At 42.8% G+C, this 23,079-nt stretch overlaps 1 protein-coding gene across 7 annotated transcripts in view; it reads right to left on the bottom strand.

Annotated features, from left to right (window-relative positions):
• Window positions 1-23,079, bottom strand: part of INVS (inversin) — a 222,671-nt gene that overhangs the window by 166,469 nt on the left and 33,123 nt on the right. For all 7 annotated transcript variants that reach the window (XM_030551589.1, XM_030551587.1, XM_030551588.1 and 4 more), the window contains one exon: window positions 20,395-20,561. In XM_030551589.1, coding sequence (XP_030407449.1) covers window positions 20,395-20,561 — 167 coding nt within the window. The remainder of the gene's footprint in view (window positions 1-20,394; window positions 20,562-23,079) is intronic.

Below are 23,079 nucleotides of genomic sequence, written 5' to 3'. Positions count from 1 at the left end.
TACTTTCTATAATCCTCCTCCGGGCTCCTTCCATAGTTTACAGAGTATGTTATATACTGGAGAAAACCACCAAGAAAGAACAAGGAGTCTTCTATATTCAAATTGCAGCATCTAAACAAGGTATTTTATCAAGAGCAGCAGCAGCAGATATCATTATATTTACATAAAGAAAATACATGACTCTAAGTCACATTACCAAAGAGCCACAGCCAGGTCAGAAGGGGCAGCTTTAGGAACTGCAGCACTGCTACCTCATTATTGGACACCTTTCAATTATGCAATTCTAGTTAAAAGCCCCAAAAGAATGCTGCAAACAAATGTATTACCGATTTGCCTGTTCCTTCAAGTTACATTTGGCAATCAAAGACAGTGAAACGTCTGTTTAGCTTAGCTTCAGCTTAGAAGCAGAAGCTGGGAAGCAAGTTCTGTACTCAGAGGAAAATGCTAGTATGCAGAATCTCGAGAGGAGAGTTTATCTGAAAACACGTAATTTGCTGCTGGTGGGAAGCTTCCACAGAGCCCATGAATACTAGTGAAATCGAAGAGAAGCAAGAGGGTGCTGCTGATCTGGAAGAATGTAAACTGGAAGGCCATGGCCAAGAGAATGACCACCACCATGATGAGCAACGCAGAGACAGACACCTGACTGTTTTTCTACAATAGATAGGTAGGAGAAATTTATACTACTGTACATTTTATTGCACACTAGCCCAAATACAAAATGCACACACCATCTGAAACAGGCAGAACTTTATTAACACTGGCTGTTTCTGAAGGATGAGTCTAAATAAAATGATTACATTTAACTTATACTGCCTGGAAAATATATTAAAAGTGGACCTTGCAAAATCATTACTGAAATCAATGTTCTCTCTATCGAAGGACTATTGTGGAACTTGCAGAAAGCGCTTTGATATGCTCAAGAAGCTGGGCTTCCATTGGCTTGTATGCTTCTATCTACAGCACTAACCATTTTGCTATAGTTGACTGAGTCCTTTCCCCTCCTTCTACAGATGGGACACCTGGAATGTGACAAATCAGGACATACACTTTTCTGAACGGCTGAATATATGAAACTTTGTTTTGACTGATTTCCAAATATGTAGGCTATGACTTTCTATCTAGTCTTTGTGGTTTTCTTCAGTTTATAACAATCTGTAAACTGTGAAGTTTAACAAGAACATCAGGTGGTCAGATTCAGTCAGGCCCCCAGTTATACAGTTAGTGGATATATTGCAGGGAATTGGCCTAAATGTAATGAGTTTGGGCCCTGGTGAAAGAGATTAAAATTCAGGCAGGTTATTGGAAGTTGAGCCCAGAGGACAACTATTTTCATGACATGACTTCAAATATAAGGCCTTTTATTTTTAAATGAAACACGCAAAACATAGTTCAACTGATAGGGCCTGGGACTAGGTCGGGCCAGACGGCTACAGGAGAGTGATAGAAGGCAGATATATTAGTTCCAGGTTAAGCAGGTCCTTTTTCCCTGGGTAAGGTAATAGGGGCAGTTCCAGAACAATCAGGAACTTGCTGGAACCAATTACGGCAGACAGGCTAATTAGGACATCTGGGGCCAATTAAGAATCCATTAAGACAGGCAGGCTAATCAGGGCTTAAAAAGGACCTCACTTCAGTCAGTGAAGCACGTGTGTGAAGAGCTGGGAGCAAGAGGCGCAAGCAGCTGGGAGTGAGTAGGCATACTGCTGGAGGACTGTGAAGTACAAGCGTTAACAGACATCAAGAAGAAGATCCTGTGGCAAGGATAAAGGAAGAGTTGGGAGGAGGTCATGGGGAAGTAGCCCAGGGAGTTGTAGCTGTCATGCAGCTGTTACAAGAGACACTGTAGACGGCTGCAATCCACCGGGCCCTAGGCTGGAACCCAGAGTAGAGGGTGGGACTGGGTTCCCCGCATCTGCCTCAGCTCCCTATTTGAGACAAGAGGTGGTAACCTGGACTGTGGGTCCCACCAGAGGGGAAGGTCTCTGGCCTATCCCCCGACCCACTAGGTGCGTCAGCAGAGACTGTGGGGATTAGGGTGACCAGACATCCTGATAAAATCATTTATCCCGCCCCAAAGATCGGTCAGGATGCAATTTCGCAGTACTCCGTTTTGTTTTGTTTTTTGCTCTGCCAGATACCCCCACCTCCAATGTGTCCCGATATTTAATTCCTCTCATCTGGTCACCCTACCGGGGCTTGTTCTCCCCTTCCCGTGCTGGCCAGTGATGTTAGCTGAGTGAAAAGCAGGTCTGAACTGCTAGCAAAAGTGGCTAAACTGAGGGCTGCTGTGAATCTCTGAGGTGAGCAAATCCATCAATAAGTGTAGGACCCACCAAGGCAAAGGAGGAACTTTGTCACAGGCCCCTACTTCCAATACTCTGTGAGCTGTCTAAGGGGGTATAGCTGCAGGAAAGATACCTTGGAAAAAAAAAAAAAAAAAAAAAAAAGACAGTTAACTTTTCCATAACTGGTGGTGTTCTTCGAGATGTGTTCCTCATGTCCATTCAACTTAGGCGTGTGTGATCACCACATGCACCAATGCTGGAAGTTTTTCCCTCAGTAGTAACCCAAACAGATTGGCTCCAGTGCCCCCTGAAGTGGTGTTTATATAGGGTGCCACTGGTTCCTCCCACCCACAGTTCCCAGGTTTCTTGCCAGAAACTCTGACAGTGGGGAAGGAGGGCAGGTTGTAGAATGGACATGAGCTACACATTTCGAAGAACACTAGTGACTGAAAAGGTAACTGTCTTTTCTTCTTTGAGTGCTTGTTCATATCCGTTCAACTTAGGTGACTCCCAAGCAGTACCGCTCGGAGGTGAGTAGGAGTTCACAGACGTGTAGATTGCAACACCGCTCTGCCGAACCCAGCATTGCCCCAGGCCTGCTGAGTGATGACATAGTGGGCCGTGAATGTGTGCACTGAGGACACGTTGCAGGTTGACAGATGTCCTGGATTGGGAAGCATGCCACGAAGGCCGCTTAAGATGTTTGCACTCTGGTCAAGTGGGCTCTGACGACCGGCGGCAGAGGGACTCCCACCAACTTGTAGCAGGCCTGAATGCAAGAGGTGATCCAGTTAGAAATCCTCTGCATGGACACCGGGAGGCCCTTCATCCCATCAGCTGTAGAGATGAAAAGCTGAGTCAACTTATGGAAAGGCTTTGTCTGATGTAGGTAGAAAGCCAGGGCCTTTCTTATATCCAAAGCATGGAGGCGCTGCTCTTCATTAGTCTCATGGGGCTTATGGCAAAAGACTGGAAGGAAGATGTCTTGGCTCATGTGGAAAGTAGACACCACTTTGGGAAGGAAGGATTGGTGGGGCTGGAGATGGACCCTGTCCTTACAGATGACCATGTAGTGAGGTCAGGGCTCACAGCTTGGGAGACTTGCCTCACTGACGTCACTGCCACCAGAGAAGCTACCTTCCATGACAGGTGAGACAGGGAGCACAAGGCCAAAGTCTCAAAGGGTGGGCCCTTGAGCCTGGACAAAAACCAGTTGAGATCCCACTGAGGGACCAGGGACCGAACTTGAGGAAAAAAAGGATCCTTCTGAGGAACCTGACCATCATGTCATGGGAGAACACCATCTGCCCTTGGATGGGCAAATGAAAGGCGGAAATGGCTGCCAGATGCACCCTGACAGAGGGGTGTTCCAGGCCCTGGTTCCTCAAATGAAGCAAGTAGTTGAAGATTGACTGCACCAAAGAATGCGAAGGGGAGATGCCCCGTTTGGCCACCTAGCGGGAGAACCTTGTCCATTTTGCTAGGTAGGTCTGTCTAGTCGAGGACTTTCTACTCTCGAGAAGGACCTTCTGGACCCCTTCCAAATAGGCCTGTTCCTCAGGGTTCAGCCACGCAACATCCATACTGTGAGGTGGAGGCGTGCGGTTGGGGTGCAAGAGTTGACCATGATCTTGTGACAAACAGGTCCAGATGGTACAACAGGGGCCATAGAGGGATCACTGACAGGCTCAGTAGCATCCAGAACCAGTGCTGGTGAGGCCACGCTGGGGAGATCATGATAACCTGCGCCTTGTCTCTTGATTTTTCACTAGGACTTTGCCGATTAGCGGAATCGGAGGGAATGTGTACATCAGGCTTCCCGCCCAAGTCAGGAAAAAGGCATCAGAGATGGAGCATTTGCCCAGACCCTGTCTGGAGAAAAACCTGTGGCATCTCCAGTTCTGCCTGGTGGCAAACAAATCCACTTGTGGAGTTCCTACCTCTGGAAGATCATGCTAGCTACCCCCGGTTGGCGCATGCACTCATGGTGAGAGGGGAAGTCTCTGATGAGGTGATCTGCTAGGGTGTTCTTGGCACCCAGAAGGTGACATGCTCCAAGGTGGAATCCACAGTTGATGCAAAAGATGGAGTGTCTCTTGGCAGAGGGCTAAGGATCGCGCTCCCCCTTGTCTGTTGATGCAGAACATTGAGGCTGTGGTGTCCATCAAGACTCTGACTACTCTGCCGAACAGGCGAGGTAGGAAGACCATGCACACTTTGCGCACCGCCCTGAGCTCTTTGATGTTTATGTGTAGTGTTATGTCCTCTGGAGACCACATTCCTTGTGTCTGGAGGGTGCCGAGGTGTGCCCCCCAGCCGAGATCCAAGGCGTCAGAAACCAACTCGACTGGAAGAGGAGTGCTGACAAAAAGAACTCCATCCAGGACTTTCTTGGGGTCGGTCCACCATCACAGTGAGTTAAGTACAGTCATGGGGATGGTAACAACTTTTTCCAGGTGGTCCCTGGACTAGGAGTAGACCATCACCAGCCATTGCTGCAGGGGTTGCATCCGAAGCCCAGCATGAGGCACCACGTGTACATGCCTCAATGTGACCTAATAGGTACAGGCAAACCCTGGCCATAGTCAGAAGAAATGTGGAGACTTCTGCGATGAGGTCCGTCAGTGCCCTGAATCTCTCCAGCGGCAGGAACGCCCTGACACAGGTCAATCACTGCTGCAATTAACTCTATCCTCTGTACCAGAACTAACGTGGATTTTTTGTCCTTTATCAACAGGCGGAGGAGACGGCAGATGGCTAACACAACTGCGACATCCCTTTAGACCTGGAGCTTCCCTTGACTAGCGAGTCACTGAGGTACGGGCAGAACTGTATACCCCGACATCTGAGGTAAGCATCCATCACCAACATGTACTTGGTAAACGTTCACTAGACCAAACAGGAGAACCACAAACTGGTAGTGGATGGGACCTACGGTAAACTGGAGGAAGCGTCTGTGTCCCTTGAAGATGGCGATGTGAAAGTATGCATCTTTCAGATCGAGGGCAGCGTACCAGTCTCTCGGATCCAGGAAGGGGATGATATAGGCCAGGGTGACCATGCAGAACTTCAGCTTTGCTAGGAAGCTGTTCAGATCTCGCAGGTGCAGGATAGGTTGCAGACCACCCTTTGTCTTTGGGATTAAAAAGTAGAGGGAACAGAACTCTTTGTTTCTGTACTCTGGAGGAATGACCACCACCGCACCTAGCTGCGGTAACCAGTCTAACTCTCATGAGAAGGGTCTCTGAAGAGGGACGGGGAGAGGGGTGGGAAGGAGGGGTAGAAAGTAATTAAAAGGTTGTAACCTTGCACCACCATACTGAGGATGCATCAGTCCAATGTTATAAATGCCCACACAGAGAGGAAAGGAGAAAAGCAGTTGGCAAGAATAGGGGAGAGAGGATCCTGGGAACAGTCCGGTACGTCGCCCTCGGGTGTATCCTCAAAATGAGCACTTGCCTGTCTGCTTACTGTGGTTTGAGCTCCACTGAGACACCTGAGAGGGCTGTTGGCTAGGACGCCGTTTTTAGCCTCCGGATTTCTTATGGGGAGGCTCCTGGCGAGAATGCTTCCCCTGACCCTGAGGCTGCTGAGGCGTAAACCGCTTGCAGGCATGGCTGGGTACATATAGGCCCAGCATTTTCAGGGTCATATGGGAGTCCTTTAGGCCATGGAACTTATTGTCGATCTGTTCTGCAAACGGGGCTTGCCCACTGAAGGGAAGATCTTGCATAGACTGCTGAGACTCTGTGGACAAGCCATAGAGGAGCAGTCAGGATGCCTGGCACATGGCGACGGCCGAGTGCTTGGTTCGGGCGGCAGTGTCCACTGCATCTGCCGCCACTTGGAGTTTCACCCTGGCCACAGTTGTGCCCTCCTCCATTATAGCCCAGAACTCTTCCCTGGAATCCTCAGGAAGAGAGCCTCAAACTTGGCCATGGCTTGCCACATATTAAAATCATAGGGTCCCAGGAGGGCTTGATGGTTGGCCATTCTCAACTGGAGACTAGAGGACGAATAAATCTTATGTCCAAACTAGTCTAGTCTCGTGGAGTCTTTATTTTTAGAGGTAGCCCTAGGTTGACCTTGTCGTTCCCCGTGGTTAACAGTTTCTACCACTAGAGAGTTGGGGGCAGGGTGAGTGTACAGGTGGATGGTACAAGTGGATGGCACAAAGTACTTTTGCGCTCAGCCCTTTTGGAAATGGTGGCAGGAACGAGGGAGTTTGCCACAGGGCATTAGTGATCTTAGAGACCCCATCATGGAGGGGCAGAGCCACCCTGGCTGGTGCTGTGGAGCAGAGGACATGGAAGAGAGTCCGAGGGGCTCCTCTAGTTCTTCCACCTGAAGACCCAGGTTGGCAGTGACCCTCTTCAGTAGCTCCTGATGTGCTTTAGCGTCATCCAGAGGAACTGGGGGAGGGGGCCCCTTATAGCCTCATCTAGCAATGACGAGGAAGATGCCGGTGCCATAGGGTCCTCCACAACCATTGGTGGCCCAGTGGCTTGTTCCCCTGCTCCCTCTTGGACCTGCGGGGTCCTCACATCCATGGCCTCTTGCACTACAGCAGGGCAGGAGAGAAAGGCAGCTGGTCTCTCCGAGGCCCCAGACACCAAGCTGGTGGCCTGGGAGGGCTGGGTCAACTCTCATGGGTTCCAAGATTACCATGGTGCCGGCCACTGTGCCTGAGGCCATGGGGATGGTTTCGGTGCCAACAACAGAGCCAGTACCAGAGCTTGTCCCGCCATCAGGGAACCTTGTTCCAAACCAGGGCTGGATCCTGAGCGGTCGCTACCTGATGACCAGGATGGAGCAGAATGGTGGCTTTGTCCTGACTGGTACAGATCACTCCACCTGGAGTCCAATCTGGAGCAGGGTCTCAGGGACCGGTGGTGCTCAACAGATCCATGACAGCCTGAAGCCAGTGATCTATATCTTGCACTTGACGAGTGGTACCAGGATGAGGAGCGGGACTAGGAATTGGAATGAGCCCGGTGTGAGGAAAAGCCCGCATGTGGTGATGACCTCCTAGGGCATCGGCGAGGGTCCGAGGAATGGCAACATCGACCCTCGACGGTCCCTGGAGCGGAACTCTTGCCAGGGAATGCGTGCCTCCAAAGGTTTGCGCCTGGTAGTCAGCAAACTGCACCTCAAGCCTCTCTGCCCATGCCCAAGGTCTGGGGACCGAATGGGGCTGCACTGCATCTGCCTTTCACGGTCAGATGCATGGCAGCTATGGGAGGGCGGGTGCTGGTGGAAGGCTCCCCCTGTCAGCACAGCCTGAACATGGGTTTGCCCTGCAACTGAGGAACCTTAGGAGCTGGTGTGGGCGGCACCAGGAGGGACATGATCTCCCATGCTGCCTGCAGGGACTCTGGCGTGGACAGCACCCGGAGCTGATGGAGTAGCTGTCAGGGAGCAGGTTGGGCTACATCACTCCACCAGAGGTTGGGCCCAAGATTCCAGAGTGCGTGAAGAGTTGCCCAGCATGGAAACTTGCTCACACCCAGTGTTATCCTTTCCCTTGCGGGAGGTTGGAGACCAGCCTTGCGCAGTCTTCTTGGTTGTAGCCATGGGTAGCCATAAGTGGCGACCAGTGCTGGCTAGTGGATGGTCCCGGTGGGGTGCTGAATACCGAGTGTTGTGTCGGTGCCGGGGTGAGGTCCAACTCCATAAGGAGCACTCAAACAAATATTGTGCTCCTTCTTAGTCCCTGACTTGAAGAACTTGCAAATGTTGCACTTCTCACTAATGTGTCCTTCACACAAGCAGCGCAGAAAACTGCTGTGTGGACCACTAACAGGCATGAGCCTCTTGCAGCGATTGCAGGGCTTAAAGCCTGGGAAGCGGGGCATGCCCTGTCCAGAGGCAAAGTCCCATTAGGGACCTACGAAGTCTCTAACTATAGCTAAGGGATTTATAAACACTAACAGAAAACTATATACACTATAATTCAAGAGATAACTAGAACGAGCAGCAACAGCACTAGCTGAAGCAGCAACAGTTCCAGCACAGTCACTGGCGGCAAGAAGGAACTGAGAGTAGGAGGGAGTGGCAGCACCCTATATACTGCGGCATATATGTGCCACTCAAGGGCGTGCTGGAGCTGGTCCCCTATGGATACTGCTGAGGGGAAAACTTCCAGCATCGGTGCATGTGGTGAGCACACACACCTAAGTTGAATGGACATGAGCAAGCACTCGAACAGAAATTTCTCTGAGGAGCTCAAATGGTCTTCCTGTAGGAGCTTGTAATATTGAACTACTTCCTTCATCATCTCACAGAGCAGAATAATAACTCTGTTTTGGCTCCAGGACTGCCTTCAGAGCTACTCAATAGGTGAGCCTTAGCAAGATCACCATCCACTCCCAGCCTTTGACTTTTCATCTATGTGATTTTTTTCTTATTCTAGTCAGATATAGACCAATTGTCTTCTATTTTTTCTTCACTTGCACGTTTACAAGCTTGCTTATGTGTTCATGCCATATACTGATTGAGCAATTTTGAATAGAGATTTAGAGGATTACTACAATCTTAGGACCTATATTAGGTTGACTTACAGCCACTACAGTAATTATTGCGGTGACTGATGTCCACACTACCCTCCTTCTCTTGGTGGTGCGCGTCCTCACCAGGAGCGCTTCCCCCGACTGAAGGGAGGCAGCTTGTGGGGGCTGAGAACCACAGCTCTCAGCTTCGCACAGCTCCCTGTTGGGAGTGCAGCAGCCCCCTCGGGGCTTCTTACCTTCCCATTCCCAGCTGACCTGGTCCCACATTGTTTAGTTGCTTAGATCGGACAGAAACACAGTTTGTAAATTACTAATTGAATCAGCTGCCCGAGTCTCAAGTTTGAAGTTTTAACTAGAGACTTTCCTTGTCAGTTGTGGATATTCTGGCAGAAATTCACCTCTAGTCACTAATTGCTCCCCTTGCAAATGCCTTTTGAGTCAGGACGCCCAATTTGAGAAACGCTGGTCTCCCCCATGAAATCTGTATAGTATAGGGTAAAAGTACACAAACTACCAGATTTCACGCTCTGGGATGCGTTTTTCACAGCCAAGAATTTGATAGGGCCCTAATCATAACTTGATTGCTATAGATTTTATTTGACACTATTCTACATACTGGCCTGATTCAAAACCCATTGAAGTCAATGGAAATATTCTCATTGACTGCAATGGGCTTTGGACTAGGTTCTGCATGGCCACAATAACCAATAGACATGAAGAGTAACTTATTTACTTCATAATTTTTCTAATGACAGTATTTACTGAAGATGCTCAGTAGCCATTTTTCAATCAAAGTTCTGTTGTTTTGAAAGATTTTTTTTTTAAAAGATGGAAGGGTCTCCTGCATTTTAGGGCTAATGGCACCCAAACATTTCCCATCATTACACTGCAGGCTTAGCAAAAAAGTATCTGTAACCAAGTAAACATTTCCACTTTCCACTTCAAACTTTGGAACTGAAACACAAAATTTCCATATTTAAACCATTATTTGTATGCACACGCACACAAAAACATGTCCTTGTTTATCTTGAATACTAAATTTCAGCTCGTTGCCTTTAGAAATATTAAACTAACAAAAAGGATTATAGGGGAAAGATAGTTCTCCTTGATAGTTAAACTGCTAGCTTATTAAATGTTATTGGAACACCTGTGAAATGTAAAAATTCTTAAAGAATAGGGAAACTTGGGTGTATGAGATTTGTTTCCCACTCTACACATTTACTTACAGTCAGGTTGAAACCACGTCCAGTATGCACGTTTCCCAAACAAAAGTAAAACCCCAATCAATCAGCATTTCTAATGATATTTCGGCAAAATGCTATGATGAAAAATATTTTAGGAAGTAGCAGTTTTCCAGAAATGACACTTCAACAGAGCACATCTCTTTGTGTTGCCAAGTGAACAGGGTCTATGCTAGTTTTATGTGGCTCACTGGCAGATAAATGTACTGTCTTCTCACTATTTTTTGCCCATCATTCCAGGCAAGTTTTGGGGTTGCAGGAGCAGGGTAGATAAAAAACAATCTATGATTTTTTTCTTTAAATCAGATTTTTCTAAATTTAAAATCAGATTTTTTTTTATAAAACGCTTTTTGAGGAAAAAAATATCTAAAGATAGTTTTAATTAAGATACATTATAGCTCAAAGATATCATCATGGAATAGGGATTATAAATTCTAATTCTATAGTATAAGACAATATATTCATGTAATGTTTGAGAAAAGTTTTGTAAATGAGTTCCAATAGTTCATGGAGTAGGGACCCATTGTACAGATTATTTAGGTTAATCTCTCTAGCTACCCAATGGGACTCATTGCTCAGTCTAGAAGATCTCATCAGAGATGCTTAGTTTTACAGTTCTCACACTGTGGATTTGTCTCCCCAGGGTAACATGCTTGTTAACAACAAAATGTTTTTAAACAAACAAACAGTATATAGAGGTGAGAAATAACAGACCTCAACTCTATTGTCCCTCCGCAAATTTGTGTATGCAGAGTCAATCCCTTACCTCTCTCTAAAAGTGCAAAGTTTCAAGAAGTTCAATGAATACAAGATAGTTGGGAGCGGAACAAATCTGGACAATGAGAAGAAGTTTGGAGATAAATGTGAGAAGCGAGGGACATATGCTTGTTTTGTTAAAATATTATATGGTTGCTGTTGAAGAAAAAAATCCAGAATACTTTACATTTTTATTTTAATTAAATAAAACAATTTAAATGTCTATCTGGTGACGTTCTCCTCCTAATACAGCAGGGCAAGAAAATCCTCCAAATATTAATCTATTGAACTGGAGATAGTTCACCTCCCAATGACTTCATAAATAACTGCTTCAATTACCTTTGGTAAATAGAATAACCAATCATTCATTTTCTGATATAGCTGTTAAATTAATCTGAAAAGTTTTCAAAATAAATCACTGTTTAAAAATGTAAAGTGTGTAGCTTCTAAAAACGAAACCTACATCTCTTAGTTGTGAAGAATATGTATTAAGGTTTAAACAACAAGAATGCATTTTTATGTAGAAAACCATGATTAAATCGAGTCTTCCTGACTAGTGATTTAAATCAAATCCATCCTGCACTGGAGTGAGAAGGAGATAGAGACCTGCTGCTTCCTCAGGTTCTGAGAGTGCACAGAGGAACTACAAGATTGTACAGGGCCCATGACAGACACTCTCTCCCCCCTATGGCCCTCCCTCCCATTTTTTGATCCTGCTCCAGGCACTATAATTCCTGTAGTCCATCAAGCCATCCCGCTTTTCTGAACAGTAACCTACCCTCTCTAGAGGAAGGATCATTTGTAATATAGAAGAGAACTGAGAGTCAGAAAACCCGGCTGGGTTCTATCCTCAGTTCTGCTCTTGGTTCAGTGTGAGCCCTTAGACTGGCCACAATCTCATGTGCCCCTCATTTCTACATCTGCTGTATGGAGATAACAATACTGCACTGTAACTAACCCCAGCCTTGTAAAGCACTTTGAAATCTTCAGAGGAAAAGTGTAAAATTATTATTATAACCTTCATGATCATTTTAGGACTTATGTCTTTGTGCTAGATCCCTGGGCACTATCACTATCCCCATTCCATCATGCACACTGCAAGCAATGCACAGTTGAATTGAGAGTTGGGAAGACAACAGGTCTAATTCTGCTCCTGCTGATGACAACAGCAAAGATTCAAATTGATCTCCTGTGATGGTGGACTCTGCATGGTCGCCTGTGATGGTGGACTGTGCTAATGGTCACCTGTGCTGATGATGACCAAACAAGAAATGAAATTCAAAAGTTCCCAGGGCTTTTCCTGCCCACCTGGCTAGTGCATCAGAATTGAGAGTGTTGTCCAGAGCGGTCACAAGGAAGCATTCTGGGATAGCTCCAGGGAGGCTATTAATGTTGATTTGCATCCACAACATCTTTAACCCGGGACTGCAACCTCGATTTAAGCGCTATTCCACTTGCCAAGGTGGAGTACAGAAATCAGATTAAAGAGCCCTTTAAATTGAAAAAACAGTTTGGTCATGTGGACGGAATAATTTTTTTTTCCAAATTAATTCGGCTAATTCTGAAATAACAGACGAGTGTAGACCAGGCCTCAGAGATGAAAAGCCTTTCTTAACTCTTCAGTTAATCCACACTCATTGCTTTATACTCCTGTATCCCATCAATCTGACATTTCCCACTGAATTAGCTAAACTCAGTGTTACGTTGTTTTACATGCTTCTAATACAAAAAATGCAGAAAACTGAAAGCTACAAAAAGAAAGTCAGTGTCTCCATGCCTGACCCTATTAAAGAGTATTTTAACTCTTATAAAATGGTTTTAGCTAATCTATCTTCAATTTAACTAGATTTAGATGCTAACAATTTTTGTTTCAAAACTAAGTATCTCATAAAACATGATCATTTGACACGAAGCCTTTGAAAAATGAGCACAAAGCAGGTGGTAAGGTTTTCAGATTTCCTAACCAAGAAATGGCATTATCAATTTGACATGTATTGTACATTTGCAAATACAGTACCTTACAAAGGATGTGTAAATATATATGTGAGCATTTTAAATAAAGTTGGTTTTCTTAGTCTGCTTATATGAAACACACTGATTCTTTATCTCTAAAAATGATTTAGAGAGTTACTTGATTTCAAACATTTATGGCCTTGTTTTTATTAAACACTGTATAGGGAAAAATTGATAAACACTGGAAAAAAAATCTCAGTTTCAATATTAAAAGCAAATGAAGTATTAGATTTGCTGTAAAGGTGCAAATACTGCAGCTGTATAAAGTCTTCCTCTTAAAGCCAAGGACAAATATGCTCACCATTAGAATACTAAGGTGAATGACAAAAATTAGTAAAACTAGCTGTTATCTTTCTCTCCCCTACCACCAGAGTCAGAGAACTGGAAGTTTAAGGGAATGAATGCTGTGACATTAGGCTCTTAATTCTAAAACAGGTATTTGTGGTTTTGCTATGCTCTATTGGCAGAGACAAAGAATAGGATTGTTCTCTTTTTCCGGAGCATACTGTAGTAGGAGAGAGATTTTAATTGCAAATTAATTGGCCAAAGACAAGAATTCAGCTGGGAAACCTGATTCTTCCCACAGTGCCAACGTATTTTGGCAGATCTAAAATACAGTATAAGAATGACAGATATTTGGAGGACTCTTCATCCTCTCTCAGTATGATTATACCTTTTACTCCCATCAGATTCCACGTATTCCCTGACAGATTTTATTTTCTTTCAAAGGTTCTTCTGCATTCACCTCACTCTTATAAAATCATTCTATTGTCTACTACTGACATCTAAATTGAATCTGTGTATTTCCAGCATATGTGGCAATTGAACCTCTATTGAATAAACCAGAATTCATAAAATTCTGGGAAGATCAGACACACATGGAAGTTTTAGCATTTAAATGTTATAGGGGCACCCTGAATTTTCTATGTTCAGAGGCTTTATAGGCTTATTTGTGGCAGGCAAATAACTGTACAGTTGGGCTATAAAGAAGTCACACATAGTATCCTTTAAAACATAAATCGCTATATCACATGCCTGAATATGAAACATCTGGAGAGTTACAGTCACGTGTCCCTTTTCTGAAAAATAAGAATTACATGTTTTGACCTCACAGTTGATGATAATTAAGCTGAGAGTCCATATGGACCTACAAATTTAAGATCAATTTAGTCACCCTTCTGCACATTAAGTAGCATCTTACTCCACCGACATTAACAGAACTACTTGTGGAGAAAGATACTATACTTAAGTTAGCAAGGATATCAGAACTGGACCATTAATGACAGCAGTAGTAGCAGAGGTACTGCAGCTAAGGTTTGATAAGGGCATATGATTGCAACCCACAACTTCAGCTGCTCAACTCTCTCTCAGCATTTTCCTTACATGCTGTAATTCAGGGGTCAGCAACCTTTCAGAAGTGGTGTGCTAAGTCTTCATTTATTCACTCTAATTTAAGGTTTTGCATGCCAGTAATACATTTTAACATTTTTGGAAGGTCTCATAACTTTCTATAAGTCTATAATATATAACTGAACTAACTATTGTTGTACGTAAAATAAATAAGATTTTTAAAATGTTTAAGAAGCTTCAATTAAAATGCAGAGCCACCCGGACCGGTGGCCCGGACCCGGGCAGTGTGAGTGCCACTGAAAATCAGTTCGCGTGCCATGCGATAGGTTGTCTACCCCTACTGTAATTTCACATGCTAAGTCTCAGTCCCCAAATGATTTACAATATTTTTAAGTTTGAGCAGGTTCATTTTTTAATCATATATTTGGAGAAAAAACACAATATTTTCCCGTCTGTAAGAAAATCTTGCAACTCTTTTTGCATGTTCTGATGTACGTACCCCCTGGTCAGATGGGGATAGAAAAGTTAAATGCTTTCACTGCATCAAGGAAGAACAGTTGCCATTCTCTGCAGAGAGTTCCTTGGCTGACAGGAGGGCCTGAGTGTTTATAGAGAGGGGTTATTGCTGTTCTTCTAGTGGGGAAAACTGAGCTTTTCCCACACTAACTGAAAAGCATTCAGGTTGCTAGGTGAAGAAGCTAGAGGATTGCGATTGGGAGCTGGTGTGGTGTACAGATATCTAAGATTACTAGCCGATTGCCCTACTTTCTGAGTATGAATCAGGAGGTCTCCCCTGTTGCACCCTCCTCCTTGTGGGATACCGGGAGGAAACAATTCCCCACTTACCGCCGGGTTTAGGTCTCCATCCCTGTGCAAACCTAATTTAAAGCCCTCCTCATGAGGACTGGTTGGTGCTATTTGATTTCTCAAAAAGTTCTTGACGGGTCTTGCTGCATGCTCACAAGAGCTCACAAAATAAAAAGTGACACAGAGTCCTTAATGAATTAAGAGAGTGCTTTCCTAATTCCATGTTAAGAACATAAGAATGGCCATGCTGGGTGAGACCAAAGGTCCATCTAGCCCAATGGCCTGTCTTCCAACAGTGGCCAATGCCAGGTACCCCAGAGGGAATGAACAGAACAAGTAATCATCAAGTGATTCATCCCCCTAACGCCCATTCCCAGCTTGTGGCAAGCAGAGGCTAGAGACACCATCCCTGTCCATCCTGGCTAATAGCCATTGCTGGACCTATCCTCCCTGAACTTACCTAGTTCTTTTTTCAACCCTGTTATTGTCTTAGCATTCACAACATCCTCTGGCAAAGAGTTCCACAGACTGTGTGCACTGTATGAAACAATACTTCATTTTGTTTGTTTTAAACCTGCTCCCTATTAATTTCATTTGGAGACTCCTAGTTCTTGTGTTATAAGAAAGAGTAAATACCACTTCCTTATGCACTTTCTCCACACCAGTCATGATTTTATAGACCTCTATCATATTCCCCCCTTAGTCGTATTTTTTCCAAACTGAAAAGTCCCAGGCTTATTAATCTCTCCTCATATGGAAGCTATTCAATACCTCAATCATTTTTGTTGCCCTTGTCTGAGTCTCTTCCAAGTCTAAAATATCTTTTTTGAGATGGGGCGACCACATCTGCACACAGTATTTAAGATGTGGTCATATCATGGATTTATATAGAGGCAATATGATATTTTCTTTCTTATCTATCCTCTTCTTAATGATTCCCAATATGTTTGGTTTTTTGACTGCCACTGCACGTTGAGTGGATGTTTTCATAGAACTATCCACAATGACTCCAAGATCTCTTTCTTGAGTGGTAGCAGCTAATTCAGAAGGATAGCTCAGTGGTTTGAGCATTGTCCTGCTAAACCCAGGGTTGTGAGTTCAGTCCTTGAGGGGGCCACTTAGGGATCTGGGGGCAAAACCAGTATTTGGTCCTGCTACTGAAGCCAGGGGGCTGGACTCAATGACCTTTCAGGGTCCCTTCCAGTTTTATGAGATGGGTATATCTCCATTTATTAAATTATTATATGTTTTCCAATGTGCATTATTTTGCATTTATCAACATTAAATTTTATCTGCCATTTTGCTGCCCAGTCACCCAGTTTTGAGAGATCTTTTTGTAGCTCTTCGCAGTCTGTTTGGAATTTAACTATGTTGAGCAGCTTTGTATCATCTGCAAATTTTGCCACCTCACTGTTTACCCCTTTTTCCAGATCATTTATGAGTATGTTGAATAGGACTGGTCCCAGTACAGACCCTTAGTGGACAACACTACTTACCGCTATCCATTCTGAAAACTGACCTTTTCTTACCAATCTTTTAACCAGTTACCAGTCCATGAGAGGACCTTTCCTCTTATCCCATGACAGCTTACTTTGCCTGTTGCTAATTAACACAATTTTACTGTGAACATCACATTTTTTGGTAACTTTCTTAAAGCCCCAGCTCTTCTGGTCAGAGGATAATGAGAGAAACTCACCTTTTGTTTTGAAGAAAAAAAATAGTTCTCTCTTTTTTTGCTCCAACACAAAGGTTAGAAACTATGAACCCTAAAAGATCAAAAGCCAGAAGGCAAATACAAAGAACTCAAAATATATTTTTAAAATCTCATGACTTAACCCATCTCAATAGTTTTGAACCTCTTGGGGTTCAAAAATAATAAATCACACATGAGGTCCTCTTAATTTGAAAGATTTTGTTTCGAAACAAAGTTATAAATGCCACACTGAGCATGCACAGGACCTCATTTTTATTAAGATTTAGAGTGAACTGCTCAAATATCAATCAGGAAGCAAGTGTAAGAAAGAGCAGTGAGGCAAAACAGCAAGTTTGGTTTCCACCTCCATGAGCAAAACTGAGGAAAAAAAGATGTGTAAGGTCCCTTTACATATGTTAACTCTGCCATATATGTTGCATTTTGGATTACAGTTTGCTGTTAAATGAATTTCCTATTTAATGCAAAAAAAAAAATCTAGTTTTAATGCAAGAGCCAAAACTTTCAGGAACTAAAGTTGCTCTGAATGTTAACTTTGCATAGGTTGTATATTTTGTTACATGCCTGAGTGACAGAGAAACAGTTTAAGGTTTACATTCAACAAAGGAAGGAGGAATGGAAAATATAACATACGTGCAATCTTCACCTCATATAATGAAATTTGTAACAAACTCTTCAAAAAACTAATACGTAGTATTAATAAAGGTGGTTGAAAACTCTGAAGCAGAAGAGAATTCTATATAAGATTAAATCTCAATTGAAATGAAAAATGTTTTTGTTTATAAAATTCTTAAAATAAAAAAGATCTGAAATACTTAATAGAATTAAGTTTTTAACGTACAAAAAGTTTGCTTGTAGCTAAAACATTCATTTGTCTGCCAGTTACATATACACAATTAAAGAGAACGGACTACACTGGCGATTCAGTGTAACATCTTACAGCAATATACATATCTATGAAAAGAACAGAGTCTCTCATACATAATTATGTGTGTTCAGAATGTATGCTTTAGGAGCAACAGGTCAACTAGACTCCTAGCAAAGAGTAGTTCTATATCTAAAACCAATTTTGGGTAGAAGTCTAGTCACCATGGAGAAGTGACCACTTACTAAAGGTAATCCAACATAATAAAATATTTCAGGATGTCTTTACATGGTTACTTAGGGCATTTAGACACATAGGGTTACCGTTCAGAACATTTATCAAGCAACAATTTTTACTGTCTGTTGTGTGTAGCTGAAGAACTTTTGGGTGCAATTAATACTACTTTTAAAAGAAACAAATAGAGAATTACAGAAGACCATCTTACACAGTTTACATGATTTTCAGCATTTCCCAGTGAAACTTGTAAGCAATTTGACTTGGCATATTTCCTAATACTGCTTTGGGATCCACTAACAGACCCCTATGTCCATTGAGAGTCCCCACTGACTTCAACTGGCATCTGACTAGGTACTGGGGTCCACTCTAGCAGATCCTGAAGCCGGAATTTGGCCTTAACCCGTTGCACATGCATAACTGTTAAATCAAAACATTTCTCTTTTCATACTAAGCACAGACACTAGCCCTCAGTAAGGATTATGATCATGAAATATTTCACAATTCAAACTTCACCCTATTTCATTATAGCTCTGTCTAAAACAAAACAAACATATACATATACACACACATGCAAAATTAAATATTTTGGAAAATTGTGAACAGGTGAAAACAAAGCAGTATAAATTACATGGTTTAACACACAATTGAGTGAACATGGCTGAACTGACCTTAACTTTTGAACAATTAAATTCTCAACCATAACTACGAATTAAGAAGTTAAAAGAAAAAAGTCATTAATTCAATATACAATTGCCATGATCTGCCCTCATAGCAACTCCTTTAAAACAGTGCGGTCCTTTCCTGACTGGCTCTGTAGCTACTCTCCACCAGCTATACCTCTTCATACTCATTGCCATGCAGTCACTCCCCTGCAGAATAGCCTACAATTCCTCTCCAAGCCTAGTTGGTGCAGAAGCACTTGCTACCTATGTGCTGGCTGACCAGCTGATCTCACCTTCCTCTTACCCACCTGCTTGGTTCCCCATTACTTTGGATACTCCTCCCAATCCTAAATACTCTTCATATATATCATTCCCCTCATGACTAAATTATATTTATTGTTGCCACTTGTGATGGATATATCATAAATAAATAGTAGGGCTGTCAAGTGTTTAAAAAAATCATTTGCAATTAATCGCACTGTTAAAGAATAATAGAATACCATTTAATTTAAATACTTTTGGATGTTTTCTACATTTTCAAATATATTGATTTTAATTACAATCCAAAATACAATATGTACAGTGCTCATTTTATATTAATATTTTTGATTACAAGTATTTGCACAGTAAAAAACAAAATAGTATTTTTCAATTTAACTAATACAAATAATGTAGTGCAATCTCTATCATGAAAGTTGAAATTACAAATATAAAATTATGTATAAAAATATAACTGCACTCAAAAATAAAAATATAAAACTTTAGAGCCTACAAGTCTGCTGGAATGGTGGCTGAAGCACGAAGGGGCATACAAATGTTTAGCATATCTGACATATAAATACCTTGCAATACCAGCTACAAAAGTACTACGCAAATGCCTGTTCTCACTTTCAGATGACACTGTAAATAAGACAAGAGCAGCATTATTTCCCATCAATGTAAACAAACTTGTTTGTTTTAGCGATTGGCTGAACAAGAAGCAGGACGGAGTGGACTTGTAGGCTCTAAAGTTTTACATTGTTTTGGTTTTTTTGAGTGCGGTTACATAACCAAAAAAAAAAAATCTACATTTGTAAGTTGCATTTTCACAATAAAGAGATTGCACTTCTGTACTTGTATGAGGTGAATTGAAAAATACTATTTCTTTATTTTTTACAGTGGAAATATTTGTAATAAAATAATATAAAGTGAGCACTGCACACTTTGCATTTTGTGTTGTAATTGAAATCAATATATTTGAAATATAGAAAAACATCCAAAAATATTTAATACATTTCAGTTGGTATTCTATTAACAGTGCAATGAAAAGTGTGATTAATCGCAAATAATTTTTTTAATCATGATTACTTTTTTTTAGTTAATCACGAGTTAACTGTGATTAATCGACAGCCCTAATATATAGGAAACAAATTGATATAACTGAAGAAGGGACAACAGATATGTAATGAATTTCCTAATACAGTATCTAAATTTCTCTTCACGCACTTCCTCTTTTAAGAAATTCTCAGAGTTGCTGCTGGCACTGATAGATAGTTAATGCACAGTGCTGTAGCCATTCAAGTCAATGACAATACTCCAACATGTATCACTGAATGTATGAGCAAACTTACACAGTCAGAACTTCGTTGAACTGGCTACTCTGAAATGGACAAGAATTGCTTTCCCTAGAAGGGAAGTTATTAGAACAAAGGGCCACTAGACTAATGACAAATGAATTCAACTATATGTTTAAATCACAAAAAAGAGAGAGAATAAAGAGATTAACTGTTGCACAAGACAAATTCCTAGAAACATTTTCCAAAACACTAACATTTATAGCATGATGGCCTAGAGAATAGTAGAGTCCTTTGAAAATACTGGGTATCATTTACTTAGTTATTTAAGAGTTTCTTAAACTTAATGCCAGTGGCAACATTAGCTGAGCATTAGGTATTAGGGCATTTTTATTTAATTACCTTTTGTGCAGCAAGATGGAGAGCAGTTCTCCGGCTATGATCAGCTTTATTTATACCTACTCCTGCCTTCAGCAAGGCCTCAGCACAATCTAGCCTGTCAGCCAACACACAGTACATGAGTGGAGTCCTCCCAAACTGGTCGTCTTTATCTTTCAACTCAGGGTTTCCTATAATTATACAAAAGATGATTACTAACGTTGCATCACTAAAGCTTAATCAAAGGTAAAATGTTACTATGCATTTGAGAAAGCATGGAATCTGTACAGACAAAACAATCTTTAGTCAGAAGTTGCTGCCCCAACAGTAAGTGTTTTAATAGTTAAAAGAAGTACTCACAATTATGAAGGCTACTGTAAAAACAGATCAGTCCCTACTTTTTTTCTACCGTATCCCATAATAAGGAACAGAAGGAGAAACTTTGTGAAACTTGATTTTAACATCAATATTATCATCTATTTCACTGCTCATCATTTTAGCATAAACAATCAGCTAGTATGCTTATCCATCCCTTTTTGGATACAAATATTGGCACAGGGTGAGTCAATCAGCTGGTTGCTGCCAAGAGTTGTTGGGATGGGAAATCTGAAGTTCAAGCCCTTCTAAAAAAATTCAGATCATTTCCTTTCCCACCCACAGCAGGGAGAGAATGAAGATGCATCCACACAGTGCCAAAAGCCTTAACTGCTTCCTGGGGTCAAAAACAGAAACTAACCCCCACCTTCCTGGGTATCAAATGCCCCAAGTATCTTTTACTAAGCTGTCTAAATTGAGCTCCCACCTGACAACTTCTACAATGTCGTTTTGTATCATCGGTATAAAAATCTGCAACACGTTAGAAACAGAACATTTGGGAGCAGGATAAATAAATCATATTTAATATAAAAACAAACACCTGAGGAATACTATACCAATTATATCATGCAGTTTCATAACTCCCCCTGCGCCCAGAGCCACAACCCACTGAAAGTTAATATGGCCATGCAGCAGATTCCTTCCTCCCTCTTATTCGTTTGTGCAGAACACAACTAGCTCATAATACATATTCAGTCATTCCTGTTTCAGTTTGCAGCATCCTGGGACTACCAATTCCAAACATTCAAAAAACATGAATTGCCCCTCCCCTCCAATATAACGGAATTAGTTTTAAAACCAAGATATATTTATATAAAAGAATAATGTTTGGTTATTGTTATTTGTCCTCTGGTTACTGAGACTTTAAGATTCACATTTTCAAGTTTTCTCTGCAATCATGAAGGCTAGAAAATTATATTTTGTAAATGAAAGCTAAGATGCTAATATAATCACGACTCCAAAAGCTGGGGCTTCAAGAATTAAACCTCATGAGTCTCTAGACCAGGGTGGCCAAACCTCAGCTCAGGAGCCGCATGTGGCTCTTTTACAGTTAAAGTGCAGCTCATAGAGCCTGCTACATCCCCCGCCCGCCTCAATTCTCTGCCTAACAGACAGGAGCGGGGAGCTAGGGGCTTCTGCCCTGCAGCTGGGTGGTGGGGCTAGAGGCTTCTGCCAGAGACTGGTGCCTGCTGAGAGTGGGGGATGCACAATTTAAAGGTTTGAGTTTCGCCCCCCTCCACGTCCCCTCCTGGGCATGCTCCCCCTCACCCTCAGCAGCCCCTCCCTGCAGCTCCTAGGTGTTAGCTCCACGCAGAGAGGCAGCAACAGCAAAGCTGGGAGCTGCACAGAGGGGCTGCTGCTTTAGCTTCACAGGAAGAAGCAGCAGCAAAAGCCGCAGCTCCCCTGCATCTCCCCACAGCTGGGTGCAGTTCCCAGCTTGCGGACTCCAGCAGCTGCTGTGCAGGGAGGGGGCTCTGCAGCACTATGTGACCAAGAGCAGGGCTAGCAAACCCTAACAAAAATCGGGGAGGCGGCACATGTGATCCCACATGGTCCCCCATGCACCGCGCCTGACCTCTGCCTAGCAGGGATCTGCTGGGGCTCGAAGCTTCAGCCGGAGCTGGGCTGAAACCCTGAGCTCTCAACCTTCTGAAGATTTTCATATATAGCTCCGAGGGTCAGTAAGTTTGGTCACCCTTACTGTAGACAAAATTGCAAAAACTGCTACAATGCTTTCAGTCTTCGTATTTTACAATTTGTCTTGTCAATGCTGACTTAACTACTGAGTACACTGGCAAGGTCCAACGAGAAGGCCCTGACATGCTTCTGGATAGAGGTACATAGTCTCAAAGACATTTTGAAACTTTCTTTGGGAAAGAGCAGACATACTGTATACTGTAGTGTACAGATATTGTAGCAGACATACTGTAGTGTAAACTCATCCATAACTTGCCACCCCCCGATATTCTTGTACAAGCCATAGACCAACCTCCCTAGGTCTCTTCTTAACCTCAGAACGGGATTTTTCCCCGATCATGTCTTCAAGTTAGAAATATCCACATGGCTGCTTTAGAGACAACTTCTCCCGGCCAGTCCCACTCTTCCAAATTTAGGAAGAAATGTAACTGGTTGGAACCACAAATCACTAGTTCGATCCCTCACCTCTGAGAGGAGGGGAATTCCAGATCACTCTGCTTATGGAAAGCTACCCTTGGACTCTAAAAGCAGGGTCAACAGCACAGGCTTCTTTATGAGTCCCATCCAGCTTGCTCTAGACCCCTTCCTCCCCTCTCGTTGGTCCCATCATCTGTCCCCTAGGTATTTTTTAAAGGC

Source organism: Gopherus evgoodei, chromosome 2 (genome assembly GCF_007399415.2).
Source record: "Gopherus evgoodei ecotype Sinaloan lineage chromosome 2, rGopEvg1_v1.p, whole genome shotgun sequence".
NCBI classification, from domain to species: Eukaryota; Metazoa; Chordata; order Testudines; family Testudinidae; genus Gopherus; species Gopherus evgoodei.
This window is presented reverse-complemented; position numbering and strand designations above follow the sequence as displayed.